Genomic DNA, 21700 nt, shown 5'->3' on the forward strand with positions numbered 1-21700 from the left:
TTACTTCTGAGCAGACATCTGCAAGTAACTGAATGCCAGACATGCTTAAATGAATGGAATGTGTGGTGTGGGAAAAGGTTCAGAAAAAAAATTGCAGTTCAAAACCCTCCTCTCAATATAAACAAAGTCCAACTGTCTTGGAAAGATTGGACCAATAAAGCTCTTGCCTGCTCCTAGTCCTCCTCTCTGACAGCCAGCTCTGTCCAGCTTTCTTAAAACTTATTATTGCAATGGGAAAAGGAGGATCGCCAACAGCGGAAGCAAGCAGTACAGCAGCAAAGACTATTTGATGTGCACAGAGACTATTCTTAATTACAGGAAGACTCGAAGTTATATTTTCAAATGCCCTCTTGGCACTGACTTGGAAAGACAACGGACCTTGTCTGGTAGTGATGGACACTGTAGGAGTGCCTAGGTCATTAAAATGAGCCTATTAAACTTCCTTGCCCACCTCTGCTGCTGTTAAAGTACCTCATTGCTGGCTTCCCCCATCATTTTTCAGGAGTAAGTTTCGGGAAAAGGGGAACCATAAAACTTTATAGCATTGTCCTGTATGAATTTGCCTAAACCCTTTTAACTTCAACCAAGTTGGTGGCCATCACTGCATCTTGTGGTAGTGAGTCATTAATTAGTAACATGCCCATGGCAAAATCTTACACAACTGATCATTGGAATTTTCACGCCAACTATGGCTTCTAGAAGGAGCTCCCCTATGTATTAGAATTTACAATACACCACAGGAGAATAGGCAGTTTATGAATTGAAATAATTGAACTGACAATAGGATAGATTGTGAAGCATCAAACGAAGTAATACGTTGCCGGTAATTTCCTCTGTGGTCCCCCACATTCACACCGGACAAAGCTTCCGGACAGTAATCAAAGGTATATCCCACTTCTATTACAGCTTTCTAGCTTTGGGGTTGAAAAGACCATAAATCAATCTGTTTTAGCAGTGTGCTCCATTTATATTCATTATGCTGTTTTCATTAAAGAGTGCTCTTTCCTAGAGACACTCAATTAAGAATTTCAATTATGAAGGAGTTATCAAATTAATTAGCAATCTACATATCTTGTTGGCCATCAGATAACGTTCCCATTTTGTCTTACTACGATCTATTATTCTCAAAATGAGATTCTATAATTAGCATGTCATTTACAGAAATAACTCAAAATGTACTAAAACTTGAGCTGCGATCGCATGCAGTAGAACTTCAGCTGTGAAGTAGGTTTAAAGTCTGAACAGGACGATGGCTTCAAAGTCTCCTAATACTCATCAGTGTGATTAAAAACAAACAAACCATGCATTAATGTTGCAAACTGTGTAAAGTACGCGTATGTATGTATGTATGCATACATTAGATATTTCTGAGATATTTCAAAGCTAGACTTTGGCTATTGCATTTATTTCTCGTTTTCAAACAACAACAGATTATAAACAAAATGCAAGCATTACAGATCTGAAACCTACATGCACATTTCCTTCTGCTGCCACTGTTGTTGAAACCCACATAACATGATGGAGATGTACAATTTCTCCTTCATACTCTCCATACCCGTTAGCTTGCTATATTTAAGGAAGTCGTGGCTTATATTAAATGCAAGTGAGCTGTCCTCTTTATTTCAGCTCTGCAGGGAGTTACATTTGGCAGCTGAATTACTAGTTGGCACTCATTTAGAACATGCATTGAATTATTAAATCACAACACCAAGAATGGATCTTATTTATTACTTAATTTCAGAAAAGTGCAGAGAAGGGGGGGGACAAACCTTTAATATTTCAGACCAAAAGAAGACTCTTACCCTAAAGAATTCTTTTGTTGAGCCGGAATCTAATGTCCCATAAGCAATTTCTGATTGTTTAGACAAATCCTCGGCACTCTCAATGGGAGATACCATCCTCTCTACCGTCAGGAAGGCAGCTAGGTTAGCCGTGTAGGATGAGATTATGATCAGGGTAAAGAACCACCACACGCCTCCAACAATGCGCCCAGACAAGGATCTAATAACAAGTATGAAATGGATTTGTAAAATAAAATGAATGTCCTGAAAGGAATACAAGTCACCTAGTTTATGTATATGCTGCATTGTGCAACGCAGGGAAATGTTGGTTTTTCCTTGCTACCTTAAGTGTGTTTTTTTCCTCTCCTCTCAGTTTCAATGCATGCTACTGAAATAGGAAATTAAAAACATACTATAGTTTTGCTAGGATAATTTTACTCAGCTCAAGTGGTGTCACTAAATTCAGGACTCCGTCTTGAGATAAATGTACAGGAGCAAAGTACTAGCTCATCAGTCCTTCACTGGTCGGAGAACCCTGGAAAAGAAAGCTGCTAAAATAACATAATAGCCATATTAAAAAAGTAAGGTTTTCATGATAACTCAGGTGAACTTTTTGTGACGGCTCAAGCACGTATACAAGAAAGGCAGGCAAGATCAGTTATAGGCTTTTTGGTCTAAGTTTTCCCATTTCCACCAGATCATGTCTACTATGTAAAAATCAACAATTTCAGCTGCAGTGGATTCAGTGGTATAAACTATATTTTGACTGAATAAAATAACAAGTAATGTCCTTGGTACAAAGTCCCATATGCTCTCCATTGCACTCCTTTAGAAAATCCTAGCACGGAGGGCAGATGCAATTGAACAATCAAACATATACCACAAGAAGCAAGAGAATTGTTGGACTGGGAAGCCTAATTTCGACACCACACCATCACGTTTAAGTTTAGCTTTTCAAACAATTACTGCCATGCACTGCATTCATACTTAGGTGAATTGCTCAAAAATAAAATGTACATGAACAACTGACAATCAAAATAATAATCTAAGTCCTTACAGAAATACAAGACAATATATAAGCAACAGAACAACTCTTAATTCACCTTTCTAAGTGTTTCGGAAGAGCTGCTAGCAACATGGCCTATTGTGACATCACTTTAAAAATGTGTAAAACTTTCTTTGGAAGCCTTGCATTTTCTGATTAATATTAACTTTTCATTCTAGGACCAAGAGTTTTGTTTAGGTTTTTTTTGGGGGGGGGGGAGAGCAGGTGGAGATGCTGCTGTTATTAATTACTTTGTTGTGATTTGTGAGGAATTTGTTCGATTTGGTTGTGTACTTATTGATGTTTCACTTGCTGTTTATGACTACTTTTGTTATTTTTGTAATTATGCATTTTTTCATGTTGTAAGCTGTCTTGAGCATGGTTTTAACCATGGGTAGGCAAACTAAGGCGCAGGGGCTGGATCCGGCCCAATCGCCTTCTAAATCTGGCCCACAGATGGTCTGGGAATCAGTGTGTTTTTACATGAGTAGAATGTGTCCTTTTATTTAAAATGCATCTCTGGGTTATTTGTGGGACATAGGTATTCGTTCATCCCCCCCCCAAAATAGTCTGCCCCCCACAAGGTCTGAGGGACAGTGGACTGCCCCCCTGCTGAAAAAGTTTGCTGACCGCTGCTAACTATGGAAAGGCAACATACAAATAAAACGATTTATGCATGCATGTATCCTGCAGAGGCAAAAGCCCTACTAGGAGGCCCCCTTGGAAATGATTTGGCAAAAATCAGGAATGTGGCCAAATTTCTTGCAATCCCACGTGGCTGCCAGTTGGAAGCTCTTCCTTACAAGCAACGCTCTAAGCAGAAGATCTCTGCCATTCATAATCGCCACAATGTGTGCCGAATCCTCAGGCCAGCATCTTGTGCATTGTCAGCACAAACATCAGCATGTCAACTCAGGGGTGCAATGAATTCACTGTTGGCTCCATGGGCCCAGGATTGCATCCTAAGCAGCTTTTAGATGTTACCGGAGCACTGACACGCGAGAGAGTTTTTCAGCAGCATTCAAGTGAGCATAGCAACCTTTTCCTTTCTTGGTGTACTTATATCACTTTTCAGAAAATAAAAAGGAAATATTTTTATATGCATGGTTCTTAATTCTTTGACTGACACCCTTTGGGACTACTTAAAATCATAAAGTTCATTTTATTGCCACTCAAGCACAATGGAGTCAGCAAACTCATAATATGCTTGTTTTTACAACCAGAAATGGATGCTAGCACGCCTCTCCCCTGAAGGCAATGTTCTGTCTTGTCTGGGTCAGTCATAAATTTGAATATAGAGAGCTACTGTAACATAATTGCTAAGAGACTGCGTTCTGCATCATTAAAAAAAAAAAATCCCCTTTAAAAATTTATGCCGTGAACTCACTTATTGGCTTTAGGCAAGGCTCTCTCTCTTTCAGCCTCTCTCCCCATCTGTAATTTGAGTATAACAAATATTGGCTGGCCTTACATGGCTGTTGTGTTTATTACAGTAAGACAATATGCTACATAAATGCAAAGTTTTAAATTTTTGACTTGGTTAGATCTGTTTTATGCCTCGTCATCATATTAATTAGCCTTATGCTCTAACCTGCATATTTAGCTTCAAGGTGGCATATACTGCAAATCGTTTTGCAGCTGATCTCTCATTTCACGATCTTCCCAAACCTTTCAGTGTCTACTTTGTCAGGCATTAATATTTATGAAATTTTAATTTGCTTTTCAGTTAGGATTTAGAGTATCTATTAATAGATACTGGTTTAACTCCTGGACTAGTTTTCTAAATGAGAAAAACCTGTGTTAAAAGTTGGGTTATTTATAACGTTCTCTAAAATTCACTTTTCCAAATATGTATATTGAAAGGGAGAAAGCTAGATTCCTCTACCACAGCTATACTAAGATGTCCTAAATATCAGACATCAGTAAGCTGCTTGCTTAACAATGCATTCTTACTTCCATTTCCTTGAATGAACTCAGTATTGGCTCCAGAATTTGGAAGTCTGTGATCAAGCGGGGTGCTAACCTGGAAGATGTGATGGGGACATGCAACTGAGAATTTTATTTCTGATCTTTTTTGAAATACACTATAAAAAAGTAGCACTGCTATGATGGTTGGGTCCTCTGCTGGACCCTAGCCAATGCCCAAACTTGCCACCCTCTGGGCCAAGTGCTAAATGAATTTCAGCTTTGATACAGTTCACATACTCAACATGATGCATCAACAGGTGCCCAACAGAGCTGTTGAGCTTAGGCCGCAGTTGCAGAAGGGTAATGGAATAGCTGATAACACTACAAAAGGAAACATGTTAAAAAAAGCATGGGCATAATAAATTATAATTTGAGCTGTAGATACTCGTGGCTTAAAACCAAACACCAAGATCAAAATCTAACAAATCACCCTGGATTTTATCTCTCTCCAGGATGTCCTAACCACCCACTCTTGCCAAGTTTGTTGTACCTGGTTCACATGACTATTGAGTTATCAGAAGACCTTTCTATTTTTGATTCCAGTGATTTTCCTGAAAGGAGATGGGGAGTTTAAGCAATAGGCAGGATGCTGTGTAAAATGGCTTGTGGAGGGGAAAGCACTCCTTCCACAGCTCATTAATTGTGTGTTACCCTTTTTCCCATTACAGCATCTGTGAAATCAATGCACCGTTGGCTGTGAATGGGAATATGCAGCAAAAACACGGTACCCCTCCAAGAAGGCATGGAATGAGGGGGACCTCGTGCATTTTATGGCCTCTGCATGGTGCATATAAGTCCACTAGGGCAAGGCAGGACCGATGCTCGGAGGAAACCAATTGAACAGCCCACTGGTCTGCATCGGGAGAAGTTGTTTCCATCTAAAGGGCTGTGGATGATTTTGAAAAACATGTCAACAGCTGGCATTTCTTGAGACTGAATCTATATGCACCATGAACTTCCGGAGTGAGACCCAAAATGCACAAAGCTGAAATGGGTGTGTAACCAACCTTGGCGAAATATCGCATCCTTGCTGCATAAAGGCACCCAAGGAAAACCAGAGACTATTAAATATCCCAAATTCATTAGTTGATTCGTTACTTGAGGTTGGTCTTCCATCTTCAAACTCCTCAGTGTGCCACTCGTATGGGCTAAATCTGCTGACCAGGAATAAAACAACACTGACCCCAATGTAGGCAAAAACAATGCACATCCAGATCTCATACGCTAAGGGATCAAGAAAGGAAAACACTCCTGGCTTGGACTTCTGAGGCTTCTTGATCATTATAGATATACCAAGGCTCATAAAGGGCTTTGAGAAGTCAATCACTTCTTCTCTCACCAACGTTATAGTTAATGGAGCAATTGCAATATCGGCTTTCTGTAATGGAAGCAAAACAAAATAATAACTTATTCAATATTTAACAAGGGAATGGCTTTATTGCTTTTCTGCATCGCAGATGAAGAATGCAACAGCAGGGACATGGGTAATACTAATTTCAATTCTAGCATCCCACTGAGGAATAAACTACTAAGCAAACTGCCTACAATAGTCTACTTCCTAACATACACAGTACCATGTGGCTTCACTTTTATCATGCAAATGATACCTCTTTCTAATCACACACCAAACAACATTGTCAGGCCACAGCTCCTTAATTTTTATGACATTTGAGTGCAGAGAAGTTTTGATTTGAAGGAAAAGATGATGAAATGCAGAGATATTGACCTCTTTTCAAATGCCCATTTAAGTCTCACTTTGATCCACACAAACAGCTGTGATACCAACATGCGCTAACCTGATCTCCGTTAGTCATAGCTACTTGCAATGGTTAAAAACGTCTCTTACCCCATAAACAAGTTCTCCAACCATTCCATTCCAGATTTTTGTTTCTGCATCCCTGGCCCCATACTTGCGATCCCCAACAATTGTGAGTTTGTACTTGAACCCACAGTGTTTGGCAATTTCTGCAGCTAAGTCCACACAGTAGCCCTCATAGGCATCATTTCCGTCAAGCAATTCAAAATTTTTTTTCTTCATAACATAAGGAGATTCCTGTACAGAGAAACTTGGCTTTAGCTATTCAAAAAAGGATGCCATGTTAGTTATCTATTCTTTGTGTACAGGGTTCGAAGTGCATTGAATAAAACAATAAAAAACCTGTATCCCCCCCGCCCGAAACATTCAGGATTGTTTATTTATCCATCATCACAATAACATGTCTTCACAGTTGCAGCAAGCCTTACAGGTAGAGAGGCGTTTTCAAAGGTGCATTCATAATTCTCATCAGCATTAATAAACTGTATGTTGACAAGTAAAGAAAGAGTTTTTAAATTTTTTATTTACCGGTAGTTAGCCTTCTAAAAAAAGAGAGCTGCATTGGATCATTCCTGCTTATTCCATAGTATTTCACACCTCTGTTACCACCAGACCCACAACTCATCATATAAAACTTACAATAAATAAAGCTGTTTAAAAAAAAATCTTACCACCATCAAATGTTGACAAATTGTTGGTTCCTTTAATATATAATCCAGAACAGTTAAGCCTTGAATGAACAACTCTGAACAATGATTAGCTTACTAATTAAACAACATTGACATTCCTACTATATGACTATATATGATTTTGCTATTTTAAAGTGATAAGGGAAAATGTCACATTCTTTTGCTTAGTGGATTGAAATTGACTAGAGAGAAAGAGCTTTGCATTTGTTCCTGGCTTAACAACCTCTATCGTGTAACAATTTTAGCACAAAATCAAAGCACATAGTCCTGCTACAACAGAAGAATGCTTCCTTGAAATTGGTTCCCTTGAAATTTTTAGTTACTTTTTTAAAAAAATAAGCTTATCCACCACAAATCCTGCTATTTAAAAAAGTAAATAAATAAAAGCATAGACATGTTTCAAAATCCTCCAAACGATTCTGCAGCAACAGGCAAACGGCACCCAACATTTTCCTCTTGTTCCTCAACCTTTCACAAGTACACAGGAATAAAGTCAGCTAGGCATGACTTATTCCAATATAGACCAAGAATGAATGATAAGGTTGCAACTTAGACTATCCATTTCACAAAAAACGTGTTTAATTACCAAAATAGTTGTGACAATAATAGTCTTATTCTCTAATCCCGAGGATTCATTGCAAGATGGACATTCAATTGGATTCACAACCATTCTGTCCATTTCACTCCAGTATCCAATCTGAAAAAAAAGTTGCAGGTTGCATTCAGGGCAAACAAATGCATATTTTTGTTTATAAGCATGATTTTTGATAAACTGCATTCACATACCCAATTCCTGCCTAAAGCTGTAATCAAGAGTGAATAACAGCTGCATTATTATCATTATTATTCAGAGGTCCATCAAACATAAAAGGAATTCCTCATTCCCACATTGATCCATAGTTTAAAGGTAAGTCATAGTTTAAAATGTCCTGTGATTTAACATGAATATGCAGCATGCTGGTAGGTACAGCTCAATCATGCTTGCTTTGTTCCTTTTCCACTCTTACTTATCCTCAGCTGGGACAAAACACATCACAGTGCTGGCTTTGTGTTTACATGTGAACTAACATCCACGGTGTCCCCTACCGCTAAAGAAACAAAATACAGTAAACTGGCTTCTTATTGAAGTCTCTTTGGAGAGAAGGAAACCACAAAAAGGTGCACATTTAACGCTTCAGTTTGTGTCCTCTTGGCTTTGGACAAGGAAGAGTAGGAAAAGAACAAAGGGCATATGATTGAGACATGTGAACCAGCATGCTGCTCATTTGCAGTAAACAATAATTTTCTATTGTTTACTAAATGACTTCCAGAGCTATGAAAACCAGACCCTGGTTACATGTCAGGATAAAAAACAAACAAACAGAAAATTCTACCCCTTTCAGAGAGTTCATTATCGAGACTTCCGGTTAGGTGCCGAGTCAATGGCGGACGGGAGTCCGACGGCTCCGTCCTCCGTTAGGCGATAGGGAGCTCCGTGCCTGCGCCACGGGTCCCTTAAAGCCACGGGAAGAGCGTCCCGTGGACCGACGGCTTCGTGGGTCCCAGACGTGCTGTCTCCGCTCCTGATTTACCCTCGTAAGGGGGAGAATCGGGCGAGCGGAGCCCCAGCACGGGACTGAAGAAGCGGCTGCCTGCGGAGGATCAAAGCAGCGATCCCGCCAGACCTGAGCACCCGGCACTTCCTACATAGAAACTTCCAAAGAAACTCTGTAAGTTAAAAATTTGGACTATTTTACAAGTTTAAAGAGCACTGCTTGCAGAGGAAACTCCAAAAGGAAGCCTGTTCCCTTTGAACTGTTTGCGCGAGCTTGGTAGCGCTAAAGGATCAAAGCCGCGGCTAACGGGAAAGTTTTGCGAACTCTGCTAAACTTTTTAAAAGTTACTTAAAAGTTGTTTAAAGGCTGTTTAAAGACTTAAAAACAGTTGATATGGCAAAAGAAGACACCGCTCCCCCTCTGGACTAGGATTCCGGGTCAGTAGCGGGCTGCAATATATTGTTGCCATTTTTTCTTTGTTGGGACCCTAGTGTTACAGTGACTGTTTACCAGTGGAGATACTTTGACTCTTTTACAGCCAGATACAAGCTACTTTAAAGACTTGGTGGTTACACTGCAAGTGAGAAAACAGTTACTGGCTTGGGCTATTTTAAAATAGACTCTTCTTGGCTTTAAGGAATTTACAATTCTGAAAAATCTGAACTCTTTGCCTAAAAGTTGGATTAATGGACTATTGTGGACTCCTGGCTCAGCAGCCTCTTTGTTCTCAGAAAGCTAGCTGCAGGCCACCTGGTGTTTACTTTTGGGACTGTTGGTCTTCTGCTGTGAATGTCTGAGATTGTTACTATAGCAACTGGAGTGACCTTGAGATTACAGTTGCAGAGCCCACAGGGAATGGAAACTAGATCTAAAGGAACTGGCTCTGAAAAAAGGAAAGGCTCTGTTTCCTTAACTCTTCAGGAACAAATGGAGAAATTGGCTGCAAGTGTGGCAGAAATTGCAGAAGGCTTGAAAAGTGTCACCGAAGGGTTGAAGCAAACACAAGAATCGGTGAATGCCATTGGTGCATCAGTGAATACAACAGTTAACTCTGCAATAGAAAAGCTCCAAGTGGATATTAAGGCCGATATTAAAGCCTCCACCCAAACGTTAGAAAAATCGATTGGCCAAATTGAGGAAAACGTAAGAAAGAACAGAGACGAAATTAATAAAATTGGGCAGGAGGTGACCACGTTAAAAAAGGACTCGGAGGAAATTAAAGTGGTCAGAGAAAAAATAAAAAAGGTGGAGGAAAAATTGGACAATTTGGATTTGGAGCAGATCGAAAATATTGGAACACGACAGAGGACTGTGGAAGAGTCTCTTGCTTTTCTGCAACTACATCAGAGAGAAGGAAACCTAAGAATAAGGGGTCTTCCAGAATTGGAGGGGGAAGACCTGAAAGCCTATATTGTGGAACTATTCTCGACTTTTTGGGAGTTAGAAGAGGTAAACGTCTCAGCACGCATAGTGAAGGCCTTCAGATTTGGACCAAGAGGTTCCAGAGGAAAGAAAAGCACTAAAACAGTCAGTGACTGTTTGATTGTGCTACACGATAGACACGACAGAGACTACTTTCTGGATTTACACTACAGAAACAACCTGGTGGTACAGCAGAATAAAGTAATTTTTTACAAGGATATCCCCAGATTCTTTTTAGATAAAAGAGCTCCTTATAACGACCTGGTGACGGAGCTAAGAAGAAGAAAAATCTCCTTCAGTTGGGAATTTCCAGAAGGCCTGGCATTCACGTTTGAAGGGAAAAAGATAAGAATAAGGTCCCTGGCGGATAAGCAAAAGTTTTTGGACAAGCATCTGGAACATTTCAAAGGAACTCCATTGGATCCAGCACAGCTTTACAAGTTTCCAGAAGTATTCCCACCACCGCCGGGACCACCAGGACCAAGCCAAGATCCAGAACAAGATAAGAAAGGACAGGCAACTGGAGGAGAGGAATAAACAAAGAAATGGCGCTCAAGTTAATGACTTGGAATGTTCGGGGATTAAATCAGAGACCAAAGAGACGCAGAGTGTTTTACAGCATAGAAAAGAAGAATTTGGATATAATATGTCTACAGGAAACCCACATAGTTCGGCGTCACAGAAGATTGCTACAGAATAAAAAATTAGGCCAAGAGTTCATATCATCGGATAAGGTCAAGAAGAGAGGAGTAGTGATTTATGCAAAGGAGAAATATAGCCCAAGACAGCTATTTAAAGATGAAGAAGGGAGATACATCGCAATTGAAATTAATGTACAAGGCGAAAAATTTTTGATTCTGGGACTTTATGCACCAAATGATGGAAAGTCGATTTTTTACAAAAAAATTCATGATTTGCTGCTGGACTATTTGGACTATAAGGTAGTTTGCCTTGGAGATTTTAATGGGGCAGTTTCCACATTAATGGACAGATCTCAAAGAACAAAATTAACAAATGATGGGAAACTCCCAAAGACTTTTTTTGAAATGGTGGACAATTTGAATTTGGTAGATTCTTGGAGATTAAAAAATCCCACAGAAACAGAGGCAACGTACTTCAGCGAATCTCAGCAGTCATGGTCGAGGATAGATTATATCTGGATCTCGAATGAATTGGCTCCAAAATTACAAAAAGCAGAAATCGGTCCTAAAACGCTTTCAGACCATAATCCGGTGCAGGTAAACCTAAAAATGATTTCCAAGGATTCTTTCAGGTGGAGAATGGATGATGCATTGATGAGAGATACCAAGCTAGTAGAAAGAGCGGTGAAAAAGATGAAAGAATATTTTCAAATTAATTGGAATTCAGATGTGGAGAAAAGGATTGCCTGGGATGCAAGTAAGGCGGTAATGAGAGGATTCCTCATTAGTGAAAAGGCAAAAAAGAAGAAACAACAAAGTGCAGAGATGGAGAGACTGTTGAAATTAATCAAAGAAAAGGAAAAAGAACTAAGAGGACATCCCAGATGTGTTAAAATCCAAAAAGAAATCAAATACTTGCAATCCCAATATGCGAATATCATGAATCAAGACATCGAATGGAAAGTGAAAATGATGAAACAAAGAACATTTGAATCTGCAAATAAATGTGGAAAACTACTAGCTTGGCAATTAAAGAAAAGACAAAAGGCAAATGTCATCAGTAAATTGGTAGTAAATGGAAAAAATGTAGAGAAACCGGAGGAAATCAGATGGTGCTTCCAGAGATTCTATAAACAACTGTATAAGGAGGAGAAGATAGATGAAGTAGAGATAGACAGATTTCTGGAGAAGAACGGATTGCAAAAGGTCCCAGAGGAAAAACTAACAATTCTCAACCACCCAATAACGACACAAGAAATAGAAGATGCAATAAACAATATGCAACTGGGGAAGGCTCCAGGACCGGATGGATTAACAGCAAAATATTACAAGATATTGAAAGACTGGCTATCACAGCCGTTAAGAGAAATTTGCAATAGAATACTAGAAGGAGATAGGGCACCAGAGACGTGGAAAGAAGCCTTTATCACACTGATTTTAAAACCAGATACTGATAAGACTCTAATGAAAAACTATCGTCCAATATCCCTTTTGAATGTGGATTATAAAATTTTTGCAAATGTTTTGGCTACAAGGTTGAAAAGAGTGTTGAAAGATTATATACATAGAGACCAAGCAGGTTTCTTGCCAGGAAGGCAAATAAGTAATAACACGAGAATCATTGTGGACATTTTAGAAAAACTGGAGAGAGACATAAACACAGATGCAGCACTATTGTTTGTTGATGCAGAGAAAGCTTTTGACAAAGTATCCTGGATATTTATGAAAAAGAATTTGGAAAAGATGGGAGTTGGAGAAAAATTCTTAAATGGCATTAAGGCCATTTACACAGAACAAAGAGCAAAAGTCATTGTAAACAGTGTGATATCGGAGGAGATCGAAGTAGAGAAAGGAACAAGACAAGGGTGCCCTATCTCCCCTTTGCTTTTTATTACGGTCCTGGAAGTCCTTCTGAATATGATTCGGAAAGATAAACAGACAAAAGGAATTAAAGTGGGAGAGAAGGAATACAAATTACGTGCCTTCGCGGACGATTTGATGCTATCCCTGCAAGAACCAGAAGGCAGTGTCCCCAGAGCCTTGGAATTAATTGAACAATTCGGACTTGTAGCTGGCTTTAAATTAAATAAGCAGAAAACCAAAGTTTTAGGTAAAAATCTGAGTGCAGAACAGATCCAAAGAATTCAAGAAGCCACAGGCCTCAATTTTGTTAAATCTGTAAAATACCTAGGTATCAATCTCACAAACAAGAACTTGAACCTGTATAAGGATAATTATGAAAAATTGTGGATGGAGATAAAAAAAGATATGGAGATCTGGACAAGACTTAAACTGTCGTTAATGGGAAGAATAGCAGTGGTTAAAATGAATGTCCTACCAAGGATGCTGTTCTTATTCCAAGCCATACCAATTTTGGACAAACTAGACTGTTTTAAAAAATGGCAAAAGGACCTATCGAAATTTATATGGCAGGGCAAAAAGCCAAGAATAAAATTCAAGATTTTAACAGACTCTAAAGACAGAGGAGGCTTTGCCCTGCCGGACTTAAGGCTTTATTTTGAAGCTGCGGCCTTTTGCTGGTTAAAGGATTGGTTTAAACTAGAGAACGTTGATGTGTTGGACTTGGAGGGACATGATAATATGTTTGGTTGGCATGCATACCTTTGGTATGACAAGGTTAAAATCCACAGAACTTTTAAGTCTCATATTGTGAGAAAATCCCTATATCAGGTTTGGACTAGATACAAAGACTTGTTAGAGAGAAAGACTCCTAGATGGATCTCTCCAGTGGAGGCCAAGGCATATAAGAGACCGAATATGTCTGCAAACTGGTTAAGATATATGGACATATTGCAGCAGGAAGGGGACTCCTTTAAGCTAAAAAGCTATGATCAAGTAAAAAGTCAGGTCCCCGACTGGCTGCACTATTATCAGGTTTATGAAACATTTAAAATGGACAAAAAAGTTGGTTTTCAAGTAGAAAAATCAAAACTGGAAACAGAACTGATAGAATCGAACTTCAAAAACCTTTCCAAAATGTATAACCTTCTGCTAGAGTGGCATACAAAAGATGAACTGGTTAAATCCTCAATGATAGATTGGGCAAAAGATGTAGGACATAATATTATGATGGATGACTGGGAGAGATTGTGGCAAAAAGGTATCAAATTTACTGCTTGTCATGGTTTAAGAGAAAACATAATGAAAATGGTTTATAGATGGTACTTGACACCAGTTAAGATTGCTAAGATGAATACCAAAATGTCAGATGTATGTTGGAAATGTAAACATGCGAAAGGTACCTTTTTTCATATGTGGTGGTTATGCCCAGCGGTAAGCGCTTTCTGGGATAAGATTTACAATGAGCTTAAGAAGGTAATGAAAGTTACCTTTTGTAAGAAACCAGAGGCATTTCTCCTGAGCATAACCAATGAAGAGATACCCAGTCAGGATAGAGTGTTTTTCATGTATGCCACAACAGCAGCTAGAATTTTATTGGCGAGAACATGGAAAGGTGAAGAGATACCAACGGTGGAGGAATGGCAGATGAAGATGATGGAATACATGGAACTCGCAGAACTGACCGTCAGAGTCCGGGACCAGAGGGAGGGGAAGGCGTCGCAGGAGTGGAAAAAATTTAAAGACTATTTAGTTAAATCAGTTAAACTGAATATTTGAGCAGAATTAGACAGAACATCGGCTTTGGTAGATATGTGTTAGATATGAATGGTAAGAGGAATTGTTGTTATGTGAAAGATGTATGTGTCAAAATATGTTAAGATAGGTTGTTAAGATAAGATACATAGTTATTGAGATATTTGACTAAGTAAAAGCTAAGTATATTAAAACTTGGGTAAAAGTGAATTGAACAATATATAAAGCTACCTTGAAGAAGTATATGTTCTTTGAAGACAGTGGAGGGAACGGGGGAAGTCCCCAAACAGAGAAGTTAGAAACAAGAAATATACAAAGAAAGATATTGGTTAAGGTTTGTATATGTTATTTTTATGTTTTTATTGTTGTTATTGTTTTGAATGTTGATTATGTTTATTGTTGATTATGTTTAATGTTGATTGTGTTTTTATTGATGTTTATGTTATGTGTTGATGTTGTATTTTGTTTTCCTTTTCTTTTATTGGAAAATAATAAAATCTTATTAAAAAAAAAACAGAGAGTTCATTATCTTTTTAAAAGCTAAATTTTACTACAAAGTATTCCCTCTTACTTTTAAGTGTAAACATGAAAGATGTAAAGTAAAATAATATAAACTATACTGAAAGACTCTACTTACCTTAAATTATTATCTTTGTTACATTTTTTAAACCCATTTTTATACCTCTACAGATAGGCATTTAATTGCATTATATCCGTATGTTCAGCATTAAGATACCTCCTTTTTTTTATACCACTTAGCAGGAAAGAACAAAAAGCAGGTAGAACCAAAATTACCTTCCGGGGACCAGTACTTTTGAGTTCCATGACATTTATTGTATAGTTAATTCTCTTTCCATTCTGATCAAACTTTATGTTTCCTGATAGCCCTTCCACCTGAACCTATGTGAAATAAGGATGGAAAGGATGGTAACATTAAACTGATTTGTCTACAAAATACATTTTATATCAACGGAATTTTTATTTGTACTGAGGACTGTTCTACAAATAATAGTCATTTTCTGCATTGCTGAGAAGTCCCCGCAGAAGAGTTAGATACACAGGTTGACTGGTCTTCCTTTATTTTTATTTTTAATGTTGAAGACATTCAGAGATCATTCAATACACAGTAATTCCACAGTACCTGCTTCAGTGCCCTTTCTATTTCTACACCATGTGACCAAGGCACTGCTGGGTTTGCAAGACAGTCTCCAGCATTTCCTCTTCTGGTAATCTCAATCCTTTGTTTACGCAAGTTACGGAACGCTTCAGTCATCACTTTGACAGCATCATAGGTCAGAGCTGATGTGTACTGAAAAGGAGCAAATATAATTAATTTAGCACAAGTTAAAGAAACGAGCCTTTTGTACTTATTTGTAACTGATTGCATCCGTTAAAAGAGAAGGGAGGAAAGTAAAGATCATTCCCACATCCTTTGAGATTATTATTTTTTGACAATGCATATAACTGATTTAGTCCAGTGCATATTTCTTATCATTACCCAACACTGGGGGAGCTGCTGAGGGTGAAGAACCTGCAGCCATCCAGATGCTGTCATTGGTCATGCTGTTGAGAGAGTCCATCAACATCTGGGGGTCACCTCATTGGTAATCCCATCCTTTATGCTAATTATGATTCAGTTCTCCAAGTAGCACCACTCATGTAGCCAAAATTACAGCGGTTGCACACAATGGGGTGGTATAATCAGATCTGGGGTAACCCTGCTGGATCATGCCAATGGCTCATCTAGTTCAGCATTCTGCTTTCACAGTGGCCAATCAGATGCCTGTGGGAAGCCTGCATGAAGGACCCGAGCACAAGACATCCAGCCCATCTTGGACTCTGTGGATCCTGCAGCTGAGGGTGTCCTGGGTGACAGATGGGGGAGAGGCAGATATGTGGATACGTGGATATGTGGTGTTGAGCCTGGGCAGAGATGAGCAAGCTGGAGGAAAGCAGAATGATCATCAAGCTCACCTTGCTCATTGGTGCTTGGCAAATGGGTGGGGATGGGCAAAAGTTGGTCCCTACAGCAAAGCAGAACAGCTCCCATACCCTATCTGTCATTGCCAGCCCTTAAGGTTGAGAGTCCTCCTTGTGGTGATGAGGTTGACAGTTCAGCACTCAGTCCTAGCTAATCTAACCCCATGAGCAACGACAAGGGGAGCAGCAGCTGCCAGCAGCTCCCTGAAAAAACCACGCCGGAAAGTCCCTGGGTCCTGGAGTCAACAGTAGCTAGGCACTGTGCAACATGCCTGCAACCAGCTTTATCCACCCTCCAGCATTGGTATCAAAGGAGAGGACTTGGCAGCCCAGTCCTAGGCATGGTGAACTCTCACCAGCATCAGCCAGCATCAGGGATGGTGGGAGATGGAGTCCACAACATCTGGAGAGCACAACATTGGCAACCCATGATGCTGAGCTAAGAGGATAGACTCAGCATAATGTAAAGTATAATGTAAAACCCAGTGTTCCTAACCATAATCTGTAGGAAGTTAGGATTTGAAAATAATTCTTTAGAATCTTGCAGCAGTTGTTCAACAGCTGGAAGCATGAAAATCTTGTTCACTCAGATAGTTCAATTTTCTGCACCTCGTAAAGATTTAAAGAGTCTGCCATCATTTGGATATTTTTTCTTGTAATAACAGAAATGTTTTGCCACACTTACAGTGTGCCTAATAAGACAGTGATTTAGTGAAACTGGCCTTCCTATAGTTTTTATTACCGGTACTATATATCAGAATATACAAGTTCACTTTCCCTACTTAAAAGCCCCCAGGAGAGAATTTTCAAGAGTTTTGTAAAGTCTGCATCTAATACTTGGAGAGGAGTTTGTGTTTCAGGGCCAATAATGAGATGCCAACTTTTAGTGCAGTTTAAAGATTAACTGTAAAAAAAATCTAGTTGTAATACAAACAGCCAACAGTACAGGTAAATACTACTGGGAACATGTATAGGGCTTTTTCTTCATCAGTTTGAACAAAAAACCCTAAAAGCTAGTGGCAAGGTTTTATTATGGCACTTGATCTTAAGCTCCTGGTTCAGGCATCATGCCAGCAAATGCCTTTCCCTTGTATAATCTTGTTCCTCATCATTTTCAGCCTACCAGACTCCTCTCACTGCATCAACTTCCACTAGTATTGGAATCCAGCAGTAGCATGAATGGTGAACACCTGTTTATCCTTTCACCTTAAACAGAAAGGACGTGGGTCATAAGACTCCTATTCCCCACTTGAGAGGGGTGAACTATCTACTTTGAACAACTTCCTTTTCTGTCCAGAATAGCAAAGCCGGCACTATAATGCAATGGGGTATTTGTGTGCTCAGAAGCATTTACTGCTGCCATCTGCCCTTCTCTCTTGATCACATATTCATTGATCATGTATGGAGTACAGTATAGATCAAAATTTTCCAAATTTAATCTTTTGCTGGAATGATTTAGCGTTGCTTGCTTGGAGACTAGTCAGTAACTAAATTATGCTAGAGCACACCGCTGAGATAGGCAATTTCTCCTGCTGCTACTGTAATCACTTATATGTGCCCTGAAATAACTGCAGTCTTGAGGCAAATATAAAATGGTTTATGACACGTACTCCTAGCTAGTATTAATTACAAAACAGTAGGGTGGTTTATTTTCTAGGCCTGTGACCTTTGTACAAAGTTAAGTATATGGATGCAATATTTTCATCCCTGTATACACTGATTAATGATTCAAGAACAAAGTGTCAGTATTAAAAAGTGTAGCACAAGGCTCAAGATTTATCCTGCGGTTGCTCTTTCTTATCATTTCCTAATTGCCCAAGTAGATCTCATTGTGTTTTATCCCATTTTCTCAAAACCCTATATGCATCTGCATGGAAATAGGATATTAGCAGAGCTGCAAAAGTAGAAGATGCTTTTGCCCAGTCCCTTGAATTAAGGATCAACATACTGGTTCGTCTGTGTCTTTTAATAAAATCGAGCTGTTTCTAGCCTTCTTGCCAAGTAGTTGCAGCTCATGTCCTTCCCCAGGTTCTCTGTGATCCAACAGCAGAAGTGGCTGTAGGTGTGGTGATGCCACCACACCTCCTAAGCTGCTGTCAAAGCTTGTGGCTTTAAATTGTGTTTTTGAAAAGGAGAAGGAGAAAGGTCACACTTTAAACGCATAACCCACTTCTCCCAAATAATTTTGTGCACACCATAGCTCAATGGCAGAACATTACAGAATGGATAGAACTCTTACCATTGAACTACATTCTGGCTGGTTACATTCCAGCTATGCAAAAGCCCAAAGTTTCTATGCACACACAAACCACCCACACCCACACCCACACCCCACACACCCTCTCCATCCAGGGAAGCATGAGACATGTTCACAGTTCACAGACCCATTCCAGCCAGGCAAAAGCAAACAAGGAGAAGGATTGGTGTGGTCTATGGAAAGCCCCAAGGGCCACATAGAGAGGCCTGGAGGACCACATGCTCAAAACAGACTTACACTAGCATTTGCTTCAACCTAAGTATGGGCATGCATCTAAGAAGGAGCATATAAATTAAAGGCATTGGAAATTACAGCCGCTGCTTAGGGCAGGGAGGGGTAGAGCAATCTCAGCATCACTTCAGGGGGTGTGGGGTGGATGCAGGCGGAATGTAACGCAGCCCGGGGAGGATATGGAAGAGATTAACTGGCTCCCCCCTCCCATCGCCATCTCCTCTTCCTCCACAGGTACCACTGTCTGCACAGTCCTGGACAGGTGTGGAAGGGAGGGTATCTTGCCACTGCAGTCATTTCCAGGCTTTGCTGCAAGCACCAAAGAAGGAAGAGAAATAAGACCATGGGGTGGGCCAAGGCAGCTTTACCACTCAGGGAACATGTGTCTCATCAGGCTGTGTAAGTCCTATGCCTGATCAGGAGAAATCCTCCCTGCTCGCCTTGTCCTGCTCTATTTATATAGTCAGTTTCACAACCCAAAACCAAACAAACAGCAGTGGGGAGGCTGAGTACAAATTGTTCCAGAAGATAAAATAATTAATTAAAGAGTTTAAGATCATACAAAATGTTGCCAGATACCCACTGGGAGCAAAGATGAGAAGCCAGACAATCCCATCCCCCCACATCTTTCCAAGCATTTGATTCCCTGAAATATGCAGCTTCCAAAATTTATTTGGCCTTCCTCATTGCAGAACCAATCCCTTCCTCATTTTCAAACACCTTCCCCTTTCCATATTTTCATCTTTTTCTGGCTGCTGGCCAAATCTCAAGCTCAAATCCCACGTCTTTCATTCCAAAACTCACACAGATAGCAAATTAAATATTTGGAAGAAAGTTTTCAAATGCATCAGGACACTGCAGGTGTGTTGCTGTACCCTGAGAAGTAGCATCCGAAAAACCATTACACTGACGCTGACGTCGTACCTAAGTAACATTTGGTCATGATTGTAAAACGGAGGGCAGCAAAACCTTTCCAAAGATGTAAAAGTCAAAGATGGGGCAAGGGAGGGCCAAACAGATCTGATGCTGCTTCCATCAATAAGCATAATAATATTATTGTACTCAGGGCCGTCTTTAGCAGATGCGGCACTGGGGTGCAACTATCCGCCCAGCGCCCCCAAATTACCACACATAGTATTGGGGTGGCCGTAGCTGCACACTGCCAGCCATCGGGGGGGGGGGACTCTCCCCCATGCCACTGCAGGAGAGCAATCCTCGCAGAGGCTTGGGAGTGAAGTTGCGCCCCTCCCAAGCCTCCTCGGGAGGAGAGTGATCCTGCAGAGGTTTGGGAGGGAAGCTGCACACCCGCCAGCCTTATGGTTGGCGGGGTGCAGCTGGCGGGCTTGCAGGGGAAGGGGAGGCCACCGGCAAAGCCGCGCAGCTCCCCCACTTGCTGGGGTGCCCCTGAGAGGCCAGCGCCCTGGCGCAATGCACCACTAAGTCCTATGGGAAAGATGGCTCTGATCGTACTGCTAGTTTACATGGCATGTCCAGTGGAAGAAAAAGGCAATAACTGGGGAGGGGAGGCATAAAACTAGTCTGAGAAATCCTGGAGAAAAGAGTCAGAAGTATTGGCCTTATTAAAAGTGTGAATGAGCCTCGTCTGCATTGCTAAGAGGCAAGAAGTAGCAACACTGGTAAAAAGCATCAGTGGAAGTAAAGAAGAGAAAGGATATGATGTCACAATCATCCACCCCTCTCTAATTGTTTTCTTAAAGCAGTTTACAGGCAATTCTCTAAAATTTATTTTGCTTGTCTCGGAGGAAGCTGAACCTTCCCTGCTCCCCTTTCTGCCTCTGACATGTTCTTTTGATTGAAGAGGGTTCTAAATCACATGTGCTGACAAAATAAACGCTACCTTACATCCTACCTTAAATAAATGCTGCCTTCAGGTAACCTTAAGACTGCAGTAGAGCAAAAAAACAAAAACAAAACAAAAACAGAAGCAACCATGCACTATAACAAAAGTGCTTTTAAATTAATGTAAACTGCTAGGAACATCTGGTTCCCACCATGATTACTGTTAGGCTGTGTTAAAAATACCTCCACTGAAACAGAAACCTATTGACAAGCAGAAAGCTGAAGTTCTCCATTTTAACAGCTCGCCTTATTTCAAAAGAGATGACATTCTGGCAACTGGCTTTTCAGTCACATTATCCAGGGGGGAAAATGCCTTACTTGTGCTGCCTTATCTCTTATATTCACAGACAGAAAATCTGTGGTTGACTCAAAAGTATATCGTAGATCACTGTACAACGAAGGTGGCAGACCCACATCTGCGTGAGAGGGAATTCTACAACTTATACAATTCTATAATTAATCTATAATTATCTGTGGCCTCCTTGTGTGGGTGGAATTTTTAAATCCTGGCTTTTAAATATAGCATTGTCTTTAATATTTTTGTTTTCTTTTATGCCAGTTTTAAAGAACAGGTTTGTTTATATATTGCAACTTGCTTTGAGTTACCTTGCAAAGAAAAGCAACCAATACATTTAATACTGTGAATAACAACAGCAGCTTAGGGGCTGCCACAGAAAATGCCATTTCCTGGCTCTCTCCCCCAGGCCCACACACTCTGAGGGTGGTAGAGTTACCAAGAGGGCAACCTCTGCTGAGAGGGTGTGTAGGGAAGAACTTGCTCTTTCAGACTTTTGGGGTTTTAGTAATCTAAGGGAGCCCAAACTATGCTGTAGTAGTAAAGCAATGTGCCATCATATGGT

General features: G+C 40.1%; 1 protein-coding gene across 7 annotated transcripts in view; it reads right to left on the reverse strand.

The window, feature by feature from the left end:
* The window catches only part of GRIA2 (glutamate ionotropic receptor AMPA type subunit 2), an 82676-nt gene that overhangs the window by 6499 nt on the left and 54477 nt on the right, over positions 1-21700 (reverse strand). For all 7 annotated transcript variants that reach the window (XR_004427300.1, XM_033159650.1, XM_033159654.1 and 4 more), the window contains exons 7-12: positions 15654-15821; positions 15308-15412; positions 7886-7996; positions 6641-6847; positions 5802-6172; positions 1803-2001 (exon numbers count right to left, since the gene is read on the reverse strand). Coding sequence is in view for 6 of the 7 variants with exons in the window: in XM_033159650.1 (XP_033015541.1) it covers positions 1803-2001; positions 5802-6172; positions 6641-6847; positions 7886-7996; positions 15308-15412; positions 15654-15821 (1161 nt within the window). In the remaining variant the exon portion in view is untranslated. The remainder of the gene's footprint in view (positions 1-1802; positions 2002-5801; positions 6173-6640; positions 6848-7885; positions 7997-15307; positions 15413-15653; positions 15822-21700) is intronic.

The sequence above is a fragment of the Lacerta agilis genome, chromosome 9 (assembly GCF_009819535.1).
Source record: "Lacerta agilis isolate rLacAgi1 chromosome 9, rLacAgi1.pri, whole genome shotgun sequence".
In the NCBI taxonomy this organism is placed as follows: domain Eukaryota; kingdom Metazoa; phylum Chordata; class Lepidosauria; order Squamata; family Lacertidae; genus Lacerta; species Lacerta agilis.